This window comes from Schistocerca nitens, chromosome 5 (genome assembly GCF_023898315.1).
Source record: "Schistocerca nitens isolate TAMUIC-IGC-003100 chromosome 5, iqSchNite1.1, whole genome shotgun sequence".
NCBI classification, from domain to species: domain Eukaryota; kingdom Metazoa; phylum Arthropoda; class Insecta; order Orthoptera; family Acrididae; genus Schistocerca; species Schistocerca nitens.
This window is the reverse complement of record NC_064618.1, coordinates 310,595,388-310,615,784: the sequence shown is the minus strand read 5'-3', so window position 1 is coordinate 310,615,784 and position 20,397 is coordinate 310,595,388. Positions and strand designations below refer to the sequence as shown.

Below are 20,397 nucleotides of genomic sequence, written 5' to 3'. Positions count from 1 at the left end.
ACAGGTATCGTTTTTTGATTCCTTCACATAAATGTTTAACGGATGAAAAATCTTCTGGTAGATCGTTAAATTTACAGGCTGCTCTGACCAGCCACGTATGCGGATGTACTCCTCATGTATTGATATGGGAGGTATCTTTTTGTCGAAGTTTTTCTTGTGTAGTGGCTTTCGTATGATGTATCGAGAGTATGTGCTGCCTGGCTACGTCTGTTTTTGAATCAGCAAGTTTGTTTTTAGGTAGGAGTTTCCCTCTGTTATCCCTCTATACCCGAGCATGACGTTTATATTTTTGAAACAACAGTGACTATGAAGTTGTTACTGATATCAAGAGTCCTCAGGTAACATGCTTTACAAAAAGGAAGCATTTGTCCATTGATCTGCAAGTGATACTTGTGAGTTACGAATTTCATTTTCTGCTTGTTAATATCTTCAATTCTCCTTCTTTCTCTCATAATAAGGTTAGCAACATTAAAAGCACGTCTAGAGTAATCAGCCATATCCCAAAATTCTCAAAAAATTCTTTCCCTTCCATTACACTTATAACTATATTGGCTCAGTTCTTTGCATTGATTGGCTTGGACATGTTTTCCACTATCTGAAGTGTATGCCTCCCCTCTATTTCTACTCAGTTTTCTGTTAATTTTTACCTCACACGTTTTCCGCTTGATGCTTAACCTTTGTTTGTGTTAGTATTGTAGTTACTTCTTCATTTTCTACATCATGTACAGTAGACTTAAATGTTCGCTGAGCATCAGCTCTGTTGTTCCAGCTCTTGCTCTTCCTTGGAGTACCTGTTGCACTTTCACTATCTGTTGAACTATCAGAATTGCACTCTTGCCCATATGTTGCATCTGCGTCAGGGTCATCACAATTGAACAAAATATTCAAGATGTCATGAGGCAGTGATGAAGCTGGGCTTAAATCTAGTGAAGAAAACGAAGTATTTCTAAGCATATTAAAACTGTCGAAATTTATGTGACCAGAAAGAAATTTTCACTCTGCAGCGGGGTGTGCGCTGATACGAAACTTCCTGGCAGATTAAAACTGTGTGCCAGACCGAATCGGGACCTTTGCCTTTCGTGGCCAAGAGCTCTACGATTATATATATATATATATATATATATATATATATATATATATATATATATATATATATATATATATATATTTTTTTTAAGGAATAGAAGGAATGGTGGTCTCGGGGGCAAAGTGGGCAGGGGTCATTGAACGAGGCCTGGCCACAATGTCTCCGTCGCCACACAGGATCATACGGAAGTGTAAATGGCCATAAGAGAATATTCAATTCTTTATTGACAAAAAATATATCCGCCTTTTCCATGACTTGCCTCTGAAAGAAAGAAAAATAAACACGCACATGCGGGGTCGATACTCTACAGACGCCGCGGCCCCATTTTCATGGCATGTCTTCTTGTAATGTGTAGCTTCTTATTTGTTCCTCTCCTTGTGTATATATCAAATTTATCTCCTGCAATGAATAATCCAACTACGGGGCGTATCGTGGAAGATGCTCCACAAGAAGTTCGAAAAGTATTGACTGTACTTAGGGGTCTTCACAATAGCACAACGACGATCGTTTAAATAGTTTCAAAAGTCCATGAGTCCTATCACACCACCTCCAAACAAATAATGAATTGCGTGACCTCTGATCCACGTGACAGCGTTGTGTTTCGTCCTCGGGTAACAAACAGCGTCCGCGCAGAGGAGAGTGAGGGAATCAACATAAGAGAGCGACATTCGTAAAAAGAGGGCCGAAATTTAACGCACAAAATACCATATCTCTTCTGCCGGCCCACAATGGAGCCGGTGTTCGTCTGTATCCTGGACATTCACACATAAAGGCGAATCTGCAAGATGGATCCTATGGAGTCTCTCTCGAGTAATTTTTCTGTTCACCGTCAAATACTAGGTCGAACGTACATCTGAATCGAGCGATACCGTGTTGACAGTGCGCCATACTATGTTCCAACGCACGGTAGGACATGTCAGTTCGAAGATATTAGGCGACCGGCGGCGAATTAGTGTGCGGTAGATGTCGCTGGCCGTTGGTAAGCGAGAGACGGGGAGAACGTCCCCTAGGTAGCTACACTCCAGATAAAACCTCCTAAAGTAGGAAAAGGGTAAGCGCCACCGGAGGGTCAGGGGAATATGGTGTCGCGAGCCTCCATCAGTAATCCCGTGATGCTGGTCGGGCATCGTCGCCAAAGCTTGAGGTGCATTGTAAAGTATAGAGACACTGCTCGATCACGAATACTGACAAGGCCAAGTCCGCCTCGCCCTTTAGGAAGAGTGAGGGAGTCGTATCGAACCTTAATATCATTCCAAAGCTGACAAAGGAATCGAATGCCGCCATGATGCTCCGAGCTATGTATTTAGGCATCAGTAGTGTTTGCGCTATATGCGGAATTCGTGATGCCTGATAGACGTTAACAAATTCGGTCCGTTGATGGAGGTCCAATACCAACTGAGCTACCCTAGCACGACTCCTGACCCGTCCTCACAGCTTTAATTCCACCAGTACCTCGTCTCTTACCTTCTGGAAACATCCCCCAGGCTGTGGCTAAGCAATGTCTCCGCATTGCTGGAAGAAAGGAGTTCCATTCGGCAATGAAGTGAATTAAAATAAAAGCGCACGGCAAATTCAAATTATTCTTTTGTATAGAACTTTACGAGAAGCTGTTCGTCGGGAGACTTGATATTTAACTGGAGTCTGGACATCGTATGAAAAGTTGGGGAATCCAGACGAATGCCGACTATCTGGTAATCCCATACTTGAGCAGTATGGAAGTCCCGTGACCTGGGTGGTAATGTATTTTGCAGATAAAAATCTTCTGTTCCGCGTATTTCTTCCATTCCTCTGTCATTCTCCTCTCGCTGGTGATCAGAATAACAATATCATCTTAGTATTCGAATCAAAATGTTGTCTTGCTATCGTAATTATTTGTTGACTGAATTTTTACTTTAACATTCGCTCAACCGACACAATCTCTACATGTCCCTATGACTTCTAATCGTTGATGTTTCTTTTCATCTCTGGCAATGTTGTGTGCAAGGGGAAAAAATGGCATCCCGCTGTGATCGGGATTTGACACCAAGCAACAGGCCCGCTGTGGCTGGCTGGATGCAGTAATGATAGGGCATTTGCATGGTTTCTCATAACCATTATTTTTAAGCTTGGCTGCTTCTGTAATGGTGTCGTAACTGATCCATTTCTTTCGGTTTAGAAAAGGACACCGTCTTTGGAGTTCCATCATTTTTGTCACTGTCGTGTTTAATGTTAATGAGAAAAGCTCTTTCTTGCGGATTTCGTGCTTTGATATAAAGAAACCATATCGTAGCAGATAACAATGAGAAACACATAACCCGTCTCGAAGAAGTCGTTAGTTATGAAATACAAGTTATAAATTAAACAGAGCCTCCAAGCAATTAACGCTTCGCATGTTTAGAAACTCTTACACGCCGTTTCGATGTTATGTGAAGGAAATATGGACAAAGAGTTGTCGATACAGAGCCTTCGCAACTAGTTGTGCCTCTAAAGTCCGGGAGCTTCAGGCAATTGGTGCAGGAAACAACAAATAAATAGCGAATATCTGTGAATAAATCACGCTGCTCCAGTCACACTGTAACATACTTCATGCGATCTGAGATATGTGCACAAGCTACTAGCTATTATACAGTAGGTAGGCTATATCATATCATCTTCTGACTACTAATAATACTCTGGTTAGAGCGGTAAGTATCCGATTAAAAATATTAAATTGACAAAGATGCAAAACGGAACACACAAATTGTGCTTCATCTTCACATGCAATATTTTTCTGACATTCAAAGCTATATTCAGATAACAGATTCCGTGATCACTCTGATTATGGAGAAGTGGCTTCCAGACCGTATCTTCGATTTTTTGGGTTGAAACACTTATGAGCATTTCTGCCAAACAAAAAATCTTAAGTGAAATATAATAAGAAATTAACACGGGAAGAAAGACGAGAAAAAACAATGAAACTGTTTTATCAAGTAGTGGGAAAGTAACTCCGTATTCCGTTGCGCAATCAATAAAATAACGTTACGTTCGTCATTAAAAGTGAATTCCGTGACATTATAATGATTGATTAATGATTCCATGAGTGACGCTTTTTCATTCTGATTTAAACAGCATTCTTTCTCATTGGTAACCCTTTTTCTAATGTCGTTTATATCAGTCATTAGATGCAGATATCATCAGTTATTTTCATGAAATATAATTCTGTCAATTCTTCACTGTAGCATGATCTTCAGAGTCCGGTTACTCCAATTATATTCAACAATGTGTACCCAATAATACGTTGAACTGTTGCCCTTGAGATACAATTGTTTTGCGTGACCTTCGCCAGATTTCGTGTAGTAACGTAAAATCGTATACAGTTTCGTGCACAGAAAACTATTATCATTAATGAAACCATGCATATTACAAATCTGAGTATCATGTTCTAAAATCTGCAGCTCAGTAAAACGATATACAATTATGAAAACGACTATCATTGCAACTAGCTGCAATAGCTGCGTCTTTCGTTGTGCCCCCCGAAAGAAAGATTAGTTAACTGTTTATTTGTCGGTGGACATTGAATGCGGGTTAATGAGATTACGAAGGAAGCCCTTCAAATCATGAACGTGTTTAATCTTCCCTTTTAATGTCGAATAAGAGCGACAGTAATTCGATTTCCTTTGCAAGTGCAATAATTCGCTGGCTGATGTAATTTGAGTTATTCATGGGACAACTTACTCCCGCCTTACGGGATATATCTTTTGCCAACAGTGACTACTTATCACACTGGAACAAACTAAATGGAAAACAAGGAGAAACACCTCAACAACGTCTTTTTATCTAGTCTCTGTTCAATATTAATGTAAGGCACAGAGTTAAGGCTACACTTTTCACATTGTAGATTCAGTTAATTAAGATATATATTACCTTGACGACGCAATTAAAACGGCATCCACGTTGGCAGCATTGCTCTTCCGTAGCAACCAGCAAAAATAAAACTGGAGGGGGAAGAGAGAGTGAAAATGGCAGCAGGAGAGAGGATATGTTGATATATCTCGGTTTTTGTGTAATTGTGTTGGACGGTAAGTAATTCTGCAACATTTTTGCTAACGAAATAGTTATACATTAACTATATTCTCATCGTGCTTTTGTGGCTTTCTGTTTTGGTTCTTGATTGTATTGTTGTCTTTGTTTGTAAACAAGCTGTTAACAACTGTCAGTTTGTGCGCTTGCCAGTTGGTGATTAAGAATTTACGAAATGCCCCTTTACCACATCATTTTGATAAGCAGCAGTTCACCTTAAACTTTCAAGAATGTTATCGATGCATATCCTTTTACACAGAAACTTTAGTTTACGTCTTAATTACAAAAACTGGGAGTAGCGTATCACCAACATCCGTAAGTATACGGACGTTGCAAACCATCTCGTACATGATAATAAAAGTTTTAAAAACTTGTTTCATCATAGTTTTGTACGTGTATGTTACCTCTTGACAAAGGTTTCGCTTGAACACAATATAACGCAGGAAATTCACTTGTTAGACATTATCCAGCCACAACTATTTTAATGTAAAACTCTCGACATATTTTAGTGCGAAATGCAGTTAAAGAGTCGGATAACTAAAGAAAAATTGAAATAATGTTGCAACTGTCTCCCTACGTTTTTTAGCCTTCTTCTAACATACTCACTTTCTCTTATCCAGTCATTTTCCTGGGTTCGAACTAATTAGATAACAAACTAAATATGAATGACATTGCCATTTGTATAAGAAGAAAACTATTTATTGTATTTTTGAGTATTTTCGGCATCCTCACCTCCCCCTATCACATCTTTTTTTGTCCTTGTCACTTGCAAGACTTTTATAGAGTACCAACATAGCTCTTAAAAAACTGTTTAATAATTTTATATTTCATTGGTGCTAGTACAAACTAGAGAAAGGTACATAAAATAGAAAAGTATCACATATAACAATTAATACAGAAGTCACATGAAGAAACCATAACTTCTGGAAGCTGATTTTGATCATCGGAAACTGGACGCAAAATTTGAGAAGCTACCACTGTAAAACATTACCTTGAATGAAAAATGTTAATATTTTTGGCAGCTAATATCCTCAACTGTTTTCTAACCAGTAACTTCCAGAGTTCGGATGACTGTGTAGATACAAGGGAGTGTGTCACTCAGAAGTAACTAATGTTGCATACACTGTACTGCAACAAATAGGACTGAGGTCCATTTATTTGGAATTCGAATTTATAATTGACAAATGTTACACTCAATCCTTGCTTTCATTGCCCTGGCTGGGTATCTCTCTGTTTCTGACGTGGTACGGTTGGTTGGTTGGTTTGGGGGATTAAAGGGACCGGACTGCTATGGTCATCGGTCCTGTCTTGGTACGGATTGGATTTTTTTAATGCTTGTTAGCAATTACTAGGACAATAAGTGATTTAAATTGTATTTAACTTTTTTACTTGTTTCACATTTCTTATGAAATCAAGTTGGTGCTTGCATTTGAAATGTTGGCAGAGATTTTGGTAAAAGTTACATATTGGACCCTCTTTGCATTTTTCAATATGGCATGGACATAAATAATAGGCTTTGCAGCCAGTCAAATTTTTACCAGACTCCAATTTTCCGCTTTCACATTCGGGCTCTGCTATAGATGAGTCTCTCTCCACAAACCAAAATTTCAGGGGGAGGGAGGGGGGGGGGGGCGCCGTTCAATGTTCAATATATAACATTAGTCGAGATTTTCACAGCATTGTAGCTGAAACTTTCACTGAAATAATTGCAAGTTTATCTGGAGTAAATATTTTTGTGAATCCTTCTGTAGTCCAAATGATAATGACTAAGTGTACTGAAAATCACCGTCTAATTAAAATATCTCATCTACTCCATTCTCTTATCATAAAGAGATACAAATTGTGTAATAATTGTAGTAGCACGAAAAGTTGTCTTTGATACTCAAAGATTATCTGTTTCAGGAAAATACCTATTGGAAAGAAAATATTTTAAGGTGCATATTAAGAATCTGCTTGGTCAGAGAACTGATAAAAAATGTGGTATTACTGCATATGTCATATAAATGCATCAAAATGTAGTATTTTTTTGGTTTCAGTTTTGTGAAGCCTCTGAATTCTATGAAAGTACCCACAGGGGACCTCAAAATATCATAAAATAGGCAGGCAGCAGTTAACATTACCTTTTTTAATTTTAACATGACTGTTGTGTATGTCTTTATCAATATGATAATTCCTATGATTCATGGAAGTATGGGGACAGTTTTTTGATGCCAGTAATCTTTGTAAAATAAAAAATTAAAATTAATAAAGAGGGACAGTTAAAACTGTTATTACTAAGAAAACATCCCCACTCTTCCACAAATACATTGCATCACACAGACTTAAAGCACTACTTGCTTTTGCAGTTAGGATTATCACTGCTCACCACTCTTCTGATATTAAAGCAATTTTGTAAAATTTATTTAACTCTTTTGGGAAAACAATTGGCAAACTTCAGTAACTAGTTTGTGAGTATATATATTTTTTAAATAAATAAGAACTATATATTTAAAATAAGAGTTCAGTCTGCTAAACCCAAATGATAACAATATTTTAGTTACCATATCAGATTGATTGTAAGGTGACTTTTCAAGCGTGTTGACTTTTCAAGTGTGTTCCTTCAGACTAATTAATGTCCTTGTTCACGTGAAGCTTTTATTTTAATTTGTTAGGGACTTGTTCTTGTAGCCATAGCTCAAATTTTCAGTGGTCAAGGCTAATTCTGTTTGGTAATCAAAGAGTGAAACTATATTTTCTCTGTGTAGCTGTGCTGATGTTCTATTTTTAAGCTGAAAATGCGCTGAACGTAAACAGGCACTGTGCCAGAAGGCCTGAGGCATCACAGGTTCTTGGCTTCAGCTGCCGCTTTGTTTTTCAACATGTAGCTTCAGGGACAGTAGTGTCACTATGACATTGCCACTTAAAGGAGGTCAATATTTTGTAGGCTGTTATACATCACTTTCTACAGATTAATATTTTCTTGTTTTCTTCTTGTAAATCTTCAAATAGTAAGTCTATAAAAAAAAGTTAAGAAGGAACTTGTGTCAGTTCTGTGTGTGGTAGCCATACATATTAACTATTTTTTTCTGCACTTTTAATTGTAGTGCTTCATTGTAATTCATTTCTAGAATAGTTAAATGTAAATGTGTTAACATTGCATTACTGACTCTCCTGGGTGTGCTATATTTGATATATTTGTCAAAAGCAGGCATATAGCTATGTTTCTGTCAAAGGAGCCATTCACTATTTTTCATTTTGTTACAAATCGCAATGCACATATCAAATAGAATTATGTCAGATGTAAAGAAAGTTTCACTCTTCCACCCATTGAACAAGTAGGTCATTCAGTACAGTTGCATGTTACACAATGAAGCCGGCAGCTGGTAACTTTCACTCTGTGTGCTGGACTGCAATTATGGCATACCAGTCGCCAGATTTTTTCTTCTCCTTTTCACTGTATTTTATAAAGATAAAAGACCGTATTAAACTCAATGTGTTTTCAATAAAAGAATTTTTTGTAGTGAAGATTTGGAAAACTATGCTGAACAGCAGCATACCATATCAAAATTTTTTTTTCCTCTCCCAGATCCATCACTTGTTTATGACATCAAACATTTCTTAACTACTTTCATTGTGCAGAAACAACACTTTTGGTCAGCTTTTACCCGTAAGATTCTAAAGCAGAAACTTTCTTTTTACAGGCACCAATGGACTTCCTCGGACTCTTCGACCCAGCGAACTCTGATGAGTTGGGAGATGGTGGTGAGACCTTCACAGACCAGCTCCCACCAGAGCCACAGGTGGGGAATGTGGAATATAAGCTGAAGTTAGTCAGCCCATCTAAGCAGCGCTTTGAACATCTTGTTACACAGGTAAGATGTAGCTGGTTATCACGTATGTAAACTGCGGACACTTGGGAAAAGAAAATAAATTCAGTTTAGTCCATGAAAATATTCAAAATGGAAAGTAGACAATGGCATTGTTTGTAGAAATTCATCATGTATTTATTTCTTATGCAAAGAGAAATATACTATTAGTCTTCTGAGAAGAATGCTGGGGATGACCTCTTTAAACAGCCATAGGTTAAGGGGACACAGTCACGAGGGAACTCCCATAAGGAATCAATGCTAAAACGAGCAAACGTCAGGTACACTTTCTGAAGTAACTAATGGAGATAAAGACCCGAAACTTTTACAGTGTACAGCTGAAACATCATTCTCAAATCACATAAAAATGGTTAATGTATTTTATATATTTCATGAGTAATCATTTTTTTGTTCTATAAGACATCCAGGGGCAGATGTGGACTCTGACCACAATCTGTTGGTTATGAACTGTAGATTAAAACTGAAGAAACTACAAAAAGGTGCTAATTTAAGGAGATGGGACCTGGATAAACTGACTAAACCAGAGGTTGTACAGAGTTTCAGGGAGAGCATAAGGGAACAATTGACAGGAGTGGGGGAAAGAAATACGGTAGAAGAAGAATGGGTAGCTCTGAGGGATGAAGTAGTGAAGGCAGCAGACGATCAAATAGGTAAAAAGACGAGGACTAATAGAAATCCTTGCGTAACAGAAGAAATGTTGAATTTAATTGATGAAAGGAGAAAATATAAAAATGCAGTAAATGAAGCAGGCAAAAAGGAATACAAACGTCTCAAAAATGAGATCGACAGGAAATGCAAAATGGCTAAGCAGGGATGGCTAGAGGACAAATGTAAGGATGTAGAGGCTTATCTCACTAGGGGTAAGATAGATACAGCCTACAGGAAAATTAAAGAGACCTTTGGAGAGAAGAGAACCACTTGTATGAATATCAAGAGCTCAGATGGAAACCCAGTTCTAAGCAAATAAGAGAAAGCAGAAAGGTGGAAGGAGTATATAGAGGGTTTATACAAGGGCGATGTACTTGAGGACAATATTATGGAAATGGAAGAGGACGTAGATGAAGACGAAATGGGAGATAAGATACTGCATGAAGAGTTTTACAGAGCACTGAAAGACCTGAGTCGAAACAAGGCCCCGGGAGTAGACAACATTCCATTAGAACTACTGATGGCCTTGGGAGAGCCAGTCATGATGAAACTCTACCATCTGGTGAGCAAGATGTATGAAACAGGCGAAATACCCTCAGACTTCAAGAATATAATAATTCCAATCCCAAAGAAAGCAGCTGTTGACAAATGTGAAAATTACCGAACTATCAGTTTAATAAGTCACGGCTGCAAAATACTAATGCGGATTCTTTACAGACGAATGGAAAAACTAGTAGAAGCCGACCTCTGGGAAGATCAGTTTGGATTCCGTAGAAATGTTGGAACACGTGAGGCAATACTAACCTTACGGCTTATCTTGGAAGAAAGATTAAGAAAAGGCAAACCTACGTTTCTAGTATTTGTAGACTTAGAGAAAGCTTTTGACAATGTTAACTGGAACACTCTCTTTCAAATACTGAAGGTGGCAGGTGTAAAATACAGGAGGCGAAAGGCTATTTACAATTTGTACAGAAACCAGATGGCAGTTATAATAGTCGAGGGACATGAGAGGGAAGCAATGGTTGGGAAGGGAGTGAGACAGGGTTGTAGCCTATCCCCGATGTTATTCTATCTGTATATTGAGCAAGTAGTAAAGGAAACAAAAGAAAAATTCGGAGTAGGTATTAAAATCCATGGAGAAGAAATAAAAACTTTGAGGTTCGCCGATGACATTGTAATTCTGTCAGAGACAGCAAAGGACTTGGAAGAGCAGTTGAACGGAATGGACAGTGTCTTGAAAGGAGGATATAAGATGAACATCAACCAAAGCAAAACGAAGATAAAGGAATGTAGTCAAATTAAATTGGGTGATGCTGAGGGAATTAGATTAGGAAATGAGACACTTAAAGTAGTAAAGGAGTTTTGCTATTTACGGAGTAAAATAACTGATGATGGTCGAAGTAGAGAGGATGTAAAATGTAGACTGGCAATGGCAAGGAAATCGTTTCTGAAGAAGAGAAATTTGTTATCATCGAGTATAGATATAAGTGTCAGGAAGTCGTTTCTGAAAGTATTTGTATGGAGTGTAGCCATGTATGTAAGTGAAACATGGATGATAAATAGTTTGGACAAGAAGAGAATAAAGCTTTCGAAATGTGGTGCTACAGAAGAATGCTGAAGATTAGATGGGTAGATCACATAACTAATGAGGAGGTATTGAATAGAATTGGGGAGAAGAGGAGTTTGTGGCACAGCTTGACAAAAAGAAGGGACCGATTGGTAGGACATGTTTTGAGGCATCAAGGGATCACAAATTTAGGATTGGAGGGCAGTGTGGAGGGTAAAAATCGTAGAGGGAGACCAAGAGATGAATACACTAAGCAGATTCGGAAGGATGTAGGTTGCAGTAGGTACTGGGAGATGAAGAAGCTTGCACAGGATAGAGTATCATGGAGAGCTGCATCAAACCAGTCTCAGGACTGAAGACCACAACAACAACAACATAAGACAAAAAATTAAAATTTTTCTAAACACCTTGGAGCTTGTAAATCTGTTCTTTTTATCACTACTGGTCTATTTTTTTTTTATCTAATTAATCATCGTTGTATTAAGAAGAGATACTGTAAGTCTGATGTCTGTAGCAGTCATAGTTTTTGAGAAAAGTGTACCAGAAGGTCAAAAAATGTAGTTTTGAGAAAAATGGTATTTAAGTTTTACATGCAAGAATGTAATGTACAATGTCATACAGACACACTTTTAAAACATTCCAGGGCTACTCTGTGGCTCAGCCTCTTGATCTTTATCTTCTTTTCTTCTTTTCTTTGATCTTCTGGCTATTCTGGCCTCCTTGGTAGCATTTCCTGCAGAAATATCAGCATAATGGATACGGTCCATGTCAATCTTTTTCAGTCCCCTTCCAGTATTGATACCATCCTTTGTTCCCAAGAGTCTTAATACATCAGTCTTCTTTGACACACCAGCATTGAAGCACATCACTGCATCATGAACACAAAATTTTAGTGTTTCTTTTCTAACGAAAACAGTTTTTGGTAGCCTTGTCCAAATGACAGAATTCAAACTTTCATTTGGGTTTTGAGTTTTTCCATGGAGACACTTTTTCAAGAGCTCTTGTTGGCTAAGGTCTCTGAAAATGGGTTTCACAGCTAGCAGGATTTTTCTGGAATCGAATGTTTGTGCTTATAGCTGGAAGATGTAGCTGGGTTGTTGAATTTGCACAAGCTGTCAGGTCCCCGTGGGCAAAGGTTATGTTGTGGTTCCTCATCTGTTGAAATTTTATGCAAGAATATAGCCCAGATGGCTCTCCTCATTGCTTCTACATTGTTGCAGTTATTTCTAATGGCCATACCATAATAAGTCGGGATCCTGTCTATTTCAGCCTTTATCAGGCCCCCTTTACCACCTAACTTTTTTTCCTTACATATCTTTAGAAGTCATGATCCCATTCTTTTCTGTACATGTCCTATACATTCCAGTTTATTAATTTTGGCTCTAGGCCCATAAGGTTTATCTTCTACCACTTTCTGATAAGCCTTACTGTCCCCGTCCCCAAGACAATCTGTATAGAGGATACCTCTTGACTGCACAGATATTTTGAAAATGTTAACAACACCAGCCACTTCCATGCCATCATAGTCCTTTTTGCACACATGTTGTATAGTGGGATTTTTGCTACAGATGTCACGGAACTTAGTAATGATTTCAATATCCAGAACCTTCCCAGTATCAAAAGGAGTTGCTGACACAATGCCATTTAGGGATGTATGCCCACATTTCTGCCAACTGCCATCAAAGCCAGCAGAAGTTTGCCTTGGGTCAGATTTCATATCATTCAACTGAACTGCTTCTTTGGCTGCTTTCAACATTGTAGATTCACTTACCTCAGCTACAACTGCACCAATAGTCTTGTTGTAAACATCAAACTTTCTTGGGGGTGGAGGAATGTTCATCACTGCACAAAGAACAGCACCTGCACTTCGCCCTTTTCCAATAGATCTAAGTGCATACACTAATCTTAGATTGTTTTCATACCATCTGCTTCATGTTACGTGGGATGACATTGTATTGTCAGTACAGCTACATTCCAAACATGTCAAAACCAAAATACAAACAATTCCCTTGGTTTTCACCACATCTTCGTGCAAAGTAACGTTTCCACCACAGTTTTTACAATTTGTGTGTTTTTCGATAAGTTCACGTAATAACCCCATGGAGATCAGAATGTTTGTATCAGTAACAACAGAAACACTGTTCAAACCACATATTGCATTGTCACGCATTTGAGAGGCACTTGGAAAACCGGCAGCACCTAGAAGCTTCTTGCTTGAAGCACTGACACTCGCACTGACTTCACTTTCAATACTGTTTTCTGCCCTCTGTTCAAAACTAGCAGTTTCGTGGTTTATTTTTACATATTTATTTCCACGAAACTTAGGCTTATATCCAAACTTCCTTATTCTACCCATTGTGTTATAACATTTCACAAAATCATACATTTGTATCACCAAAGCGTAAACAACTAGGATGAAGAAACTGACAAACGATAGTCGACAGTGCAGACAGGCTGGCAAACATAAGAATAACAATTCTCTCTTGCAACCCAAATAAAGAGTATTTATATCTGTAGAACATAAATGATTGTTGTACTATAGTCAATGCTGACTACTGCACAAGACATAGCAAAAATGGACGTGACGCTAGTTACCATGCTTCACGAACAAATTAATAACTCCGAATCTAATAATCAGATTTGTATGAAACAAACGGCATTTTGTAGCCAAATAATTGGAGCATAGATTAAGCCTAAAAAAAAAATCGATTTTTTTGAGACTGTCCGTGACTGTGTCCCCTTAAGGTGTCTTCATACAGGTGAGACTTCTCTTTTCCATAATGTGGTTGTATCTTGAAATGTGCTTGCAAAACAATTTGAAGTACACGATTTGCAACTATGACAGAAAATCAGTTCCAACATTGCAAACTCTCAGCCCCTTAGTACACGAATGACCTTCAGATAGCTATAGTAATAAAACCATGAAGTCCAATTAATTTTTCTCCTGTACCTAGCAGCGACAATAATGTAGATTATTCTGTTAATGCAGCTCAGTCTTTATAAGAGCACTGAAATGTCCTCTTGCGTATACAGCTTGTTTGTATAGTGAGGCATATCGGTCAACGTGAGCATATCTTTTGAAAAAATTGTTGCTGTCTGCTTTGTCGTTGTATGGTGCTGCACTGCGTGTGTTCATTTTCTGTGTTGCTTGTGCACAGGATGAGTGGTTTATGAATGAATTTCCATTTTCCTTATATTTGAGCAAAGTTAATATCTATTTTAAAGCATTCAAATTTGATGTCTCTGTTATTCTTCTTAGAGCTATAAGTTTTCTTCAATTTCCTGCTGCATGGAATAAGAGAAAGCTCTTGTGTGAAACATTCCAGTATTCAAACTCAGAATCCTTTTACGTCAGTAGTGTGGGACAAAATGTGAATTTGGGTTGGATGGGGGTTGTGTCCGGATGGCTGAGATAATCAAGGCGTACATTCGCAAGAAGCAGTAAATCTGGGTTTTAATCCCAGTCCGGCACAAATTTTCTCTTGTCGCCATTGAAATTATTTCATTGCCTAATTGCAGCCAAATCAGAAATCATTTCATTTCACTAAATTTTTGCCAATATGTGATGCCCACACATTTATTGTTGTTTTCCTCATGTTAATTCCTTCTGTGCCCTCCTCCTTCTAGCACCATGAATGAATTTACTGCACAATGCATTATTAATTTTCCACGCCCTCCTCCTGTACTAGTTGAAGGAGGCTCTGCTTCTATAAGTAGACTTGGTCAGTGGGTCTGATTAGCTGGAGAATAACTTTTAGTTCCAAGTAGTAGACTGCCTCCATTTATCTCTAGTACCACTGCTAGAGCTGACAAACAATTGGAGCCTGCCCAGTGTCAAGAAATGAGGCAGCTATTTGGCAGGAGTATAACTAATTAGCACATGCTGATTAACTGGAAGTTGAATTGGAGGTTGTGATTAGTGTGCTCATTCTGATTATCTACAGAGGATGTGGAAGTGAATGTGGTGGTCATTTGATGGAAAAGAGCACACGGACATTGACACTGTGTGTACTCCTAGACTTAATATACCATACAGAGAAGCAGGTACATGTACGTGTAGATTTGCAGATTGTTCTTGCAAAAGTGCTTTTTCTGAAAGTAATACTACATTTGTCATCAAAAAATGCTGTGACTTAGTTGCTCTTTGGGTAAGTGTCACGCTGTACAAAACTCAAGGTCCAGGTTTCAGTACCCTGTCAGTGCAAGAATTTTTTGTCACTTTTTTTTTAATTTGAAAAATGCTAAGTAGTACAGTGACTTGGAGGCTGTGTTAAACTGTTCCACTATAACTGGCTGGGCAAATTAGTGCTTAAGTTGAGGAGTCACGTGCATTCCTCTTCCAGCAAAACTGTTCTTAGTAAAACTCTTGTAGTGTTCAAATCCATCTGTGGTTTGTGGACAGGATTACCTTTTTTAATCAGAAAATAAGTATGTGTTAGGTATGACAGAACAAAATCCAACACAATTACAAATTATATGTAGATGGTGTGGGCAGTCTTATGCCACAGTTAGAGAAAGATCTTATCTCTACAATAATTTGAAAGAATGTCCTCTGGTGATGCAGATTTAGGTTTCCCATGATTTTTATAAATCTTCAAGGCATATTTTGGGGTGATTTCAGTGAAAAGCAAAATGCTGATTACTTTCCTTGGCCAACCTTGTTCTCGATCTGCTGACCTCATCAACAACATGATGCTAAACACAAGTCTTCCTTTCTTTCATTCTCCTGCTTCTGAAAGCCTTATACAGGGTGATTAAAAAAGGATACAATTTTAAAATGATACAGAAATTTATTGATGACCTACAGAGTCGGTAGGTGTGTCATTTTATAGCAACCATCCTCAAGATTGATCCACGTATTGCATTAGTACCCCATTCCGCCACCAGGAGTGCCAGCATAGTGGTCAGTTAATATGACTACTACCACTGGTGCAGAGCATGCTCGCTGTGTGTTTTGGTTTCATGAAACAAACTCTGCAACAACTGTTTGGCGTAAGTTTCACATTGAATATGCTAAAAAATCTCCAAGCAGGCATACAATTTACTCTTGACACAAGAACTTTGTTGAGACGAATTGTTCACTGTGGCATGGTAAATCACCAGATCACCCGCATGTTGATTGTTATATTGAACAGGTTGGGGAGAGCTGGAAAACTTTTTAATTCCACAGGTTGATGATGGTGACCGAGACAGGGTGGTTTACTACCAGCAAGACAGTCCACGACCTCATTTCCTCACGAAAGTTTAAGGGTTCCTCGATAAACTGCTTCACAGGTCAGTGGATTGGCCATGAAGGGCCAATTGCATGGCCACCTTGCTCCTCAGACTTGACACCAGTGGATTTCTTTCTCTTAGGTTTTGTTAAAAACAGTGGTATTCTCCTACTAAACAATTTACCCGACCTGAAAAATTGAATCTATGCTGCTGTTACACAAGTTGTGCCTGATTTGCTGCAATGAGTGTGGGAGAAAATTGATTACCACTGGGATGTATGCTGCATCACAAATGGTAGTTGCATCGAACCAAAATGACACATGACACTTTTATGGGAAACTTGAGGTTGTTTGCTACAAAATGACACGTCTACTGATTCTGTAAGTTATCTCAATAAATTTCTATACCATTCCAAAGCTGTAAAGTCAGTTTTGACTCTCCCTGTATATATCTTTTCGTCTCTGTGAGTCCTGTCACCTAGTAAGTGGGAATTTTACTATGTATTTTGCAGCTGTTACACGGATTGACACTCAAAACTGTTAACAAGGAAACACCTTTTTCTAGTAGAAATATTTTAGATGGTGAATACATACATCCCATGGTGGGCAGCACAATGGTTAGAGCACTGCAATCATATCTGCCTGGAAGCAGGAAGGTCCTGCGTTTTTAATTAATTCAATGTCATTGAGTTGCTGAACTCTTTAACCTCTCTCCCTTCCCTTCAAAACCTTATCACTGTGTGTGAACATTCTTATATTGCCTTGAAATAACTGTTTAGGAGAGATCACAGTCACAATTCAAAAACATTTGTCATTGTGCAGGTTCATCTGTTAGAAGTTGTACATGAAATAAATGAAAACTAGTACTTGACAACCGTGTTGTATTCCATCATTGTTGTGGACTTTTCATGTGCATTTTAACTTTTTGTTTTTTCTTTTGTTGGTTTATTCACATTTATAAACTGTTTTTCTCTGTGGTTTTCCCTGTAGCTTCCAATAAAAGAATATTATGTTCACAGTTGGAAAGTTACCCAAGGGCTGTCACTTCGTCATTTACATTCTGAGTAAAGACAGATTTTTCAAATTTATTAAAATAATTAATTGTGTGGTGCTGCTGATCCTTAGTGATACAGTCTTACTTCATGTAGATTTCAGAATTTTTCATACAGTAAGTGACTTGGTTGTACCTGTAGAAGATGGAATAGTACAGTGGAGAAAATAAATTTGATTAGAGTTCTTCAGATATGTCCACAATAAATAATTTCTCTCCCTTGCAGTCTTTAATGTGCTATGTTTAGAATTAGATCAGGAAAGGAAGTCATTCACTTTACATCAGTGTAACAAATTAAGTAAGGTTGATCAGTTGCCATTGACATGGAACTTAATGAAAATCTCATATTTGAAATAATAATAATAATAATAATTGTTTCTAGTACTTTTTATTTATATCATGTTTCTCGAATAATTAATTATCTTCTTTTTTCCTCAAAGATGAAATGGCGACTGCGTGAGGGCCAGGGTGAAGCCATTTATGAAATTGGTGTAGAAGATAATGGAGTTTTGGCAGGATTGTCAGATTATGAAATGTCTGCAAGCCTGCAGACACTTCAGCAGATGGCTTTCAAGTTAGGTGCCACAACCACAATACTGAGAGAGAGACTGATTGATAATGAGAATGGAAATGGCAGAAAAGTAGCAGAGGTCCTTGTCAGAAAGGTAAGAATGATAGTAATAATACTGAGTGTTTCGAAAAGAATGAACTAATTATATTTATTGATGGTAATATGCTACAAAACTGGAAATATTTTCAAAATACCCAAAACACCTGAAGTTTTTTGCAATGTTGTTACAAGTACTCATTATGTCCACTAACATTTGAAAGGGCAATATCTAGGCAATAACTAAATTTATCATACACATTATGTAAGATCTCTTCACCAACAAAAGTTACTGCCACTGATTTTTTGGGCTTACAGGCTAAAGATTTGGGATGTGGGTACTATGCTTTCTGTCTATAATTATACAGTGTGTCATTTAGAAATTGTCGTACATAGTTGTGCCAGTGATTACATGTGTAGGAAAGGGGGGGGGGGGTCCTGTTGGAGTATGAAATTGCCATAGTCCTCATTCATGGAGTTGTGGCAAAAACCATAACTGCAGCTCATTCCAGTCATTGTGTTGCCCTCAAAAACACCCGCACTCCTTACACACACACACACACACACACACACACACACACACACACTCCTTCTGCTGCCACTGAGCCCCCATACATGCAGGTTATGGTGTTATGACAGTTAAATTTATCATCTGCATGAAATGTTACATCACTGAAAATTAACCACAGAATCTATACCCTAAGAGCATTTTGGTGGCACCAACATGTTTGCTTTTATCATTAACACAAGGCACTTGTATATGAAAAGCCTTCAGTTGAGTAGTTCTCATCATGTTTCAGACTGAGGTTAAAACACAGTTACTGATGGATCATCATCGAGTTGGGTTTCTCTAAAACTCTGTGCCATACCCATTCTGTCAACACAAATTTCTTTTGTGGTTGGTCTTATGAGACCAAACTGCTGAGGTCATTGGTACTATTTTCTTTCCTGGAATATGTACTGTGTTGTAATTTAGAATATTATATAACTGGATCATAGGGCAATAATAACATTGCAAAATGTAAGAAAAGCATGATTTTTGTAAGTATTTTGCGTTTAGTCACTGTTTTGTAGTGTATGGCTCTCAGTTAGTATAAATTGTTAAAATTAGATCATTATTTTTAATCACCGGCTTGTTGTAGTTCCATCTTTGCATGTTGATTGTGTTAGTTTTGACTAAACATTGTGCAACAGGATTGTCAATTTTGTATCGTATTGTATGATTGACAAACAGTTGTATTTTACTTGAGGTACCTGATGACCAACACAACATTGAGGTACGTGTAGCTGTAATGGGAAGTGCAGATGCTGGAAAGTCAACATTGCTTGGAGTACTCACCCAAGGACAGTTGGACAATGGCAGAGGTTGTGCTCGGCTCAACATGTTCCGTCATCTCCACGAAGTACAGTCAGGAAGGACATCATCTATATCACATGAAATTCTTGGATTTGATTCGCAGGTAAGGAAATATAGACAATTATTTTGCTTACACACAATTTACTGTTTACTTATTTTTGACAAATATGTTATCGCATTTTGTCATATGTTCTCACATTGTGTCGTATTTACCTTTCTGTAAGATCTGAAAAGGTACTTACAGATAGAAGCAATATCCTGCTTTAAACATTCATGAGACATGAATTGAAGTATGTAACACTGGGAAAATAATCTCTGAACCTTGATTAAATACAACATTGCCTGTCAAAGACTTACTCAGTGAAATCTTGCACAGCTTATGATCCGTACAGAATGTGCTTGTTTAAACTTTTTCCGTTTTGGTGAATTACTATGCAGACATTGCATGGATTGTTGTTTAGGCTCCAAATAGATGCAATAAACACTTTTCCAGTTTCATTCTGGACTATTGCTGTGCAGTGTGGGATTCGCATAAGTTGGGGATTGACAGAGGACATCAATGAAGTCCAAAGAAGATCAGCTCATTTTGTATTATTACGAAATAGGGGAGAGAGTGCCACAGATATGATACACAAGTTGGGGTGGCAGTCTTTAAAACAAAGATATTTTTCATTGTGGCAAGATCGTCTCATGAAATTTCAATCAACAGCTTTCTCCTCAGAGTGTGAAAATATGTTGTTGGCACCTACCTGCATAGGGAGAAATGATCATAATAAAATAAGAGAAATCAGAGCTTGCGCCAAAAGCTTTAAGTGTTAGTTTTTCCCACTTGCTGTTCGCAAGCGGAACGGTAGAGAAATAGCTTGAAGGTGCTTTGGTGAACCAGGCAATTAATTGTGAATTGCCGAGTAATCATGTAGATGTAGAATCCTTTTCCTGTTTGTATACCATACTTAGACTGAC

General features: G+C 38.0%; 1 protein-coding gene across 1 annotated transcript in view; it reads left to right on the top strand.

Moving 5' to 3' along the window:
• Positions 1–5,041: 5,041 nt before the first annotated feature.
• Positions 5,042–20,397, top strand: part of LOC126259417 (GTP-binding protein 2) — a 55,267-nt gene continuing 39,911 nt past the window's right edge. The window contains exons 1-4 of the mRNA XM_049956197.1: positions 5,042–5,124; positions 8,806–8,976; positions 17,911–18,135; positions 19,328–19,537. Coding sequence (XP_049812154.1) covers positions 8,812–8,976; positions 17,911–18,135; positions 19,328–19,537 — 600 coding nt within the window. The 5' untranslated portion in view covers positions 5,042–5,124; positions 8,806–8,811. The remainder of the gene's footprint in view (positions 5,125–8,805; positions 8,977–17,910; positions 18,136–19,327; positions 19,538–20,397) is intronic.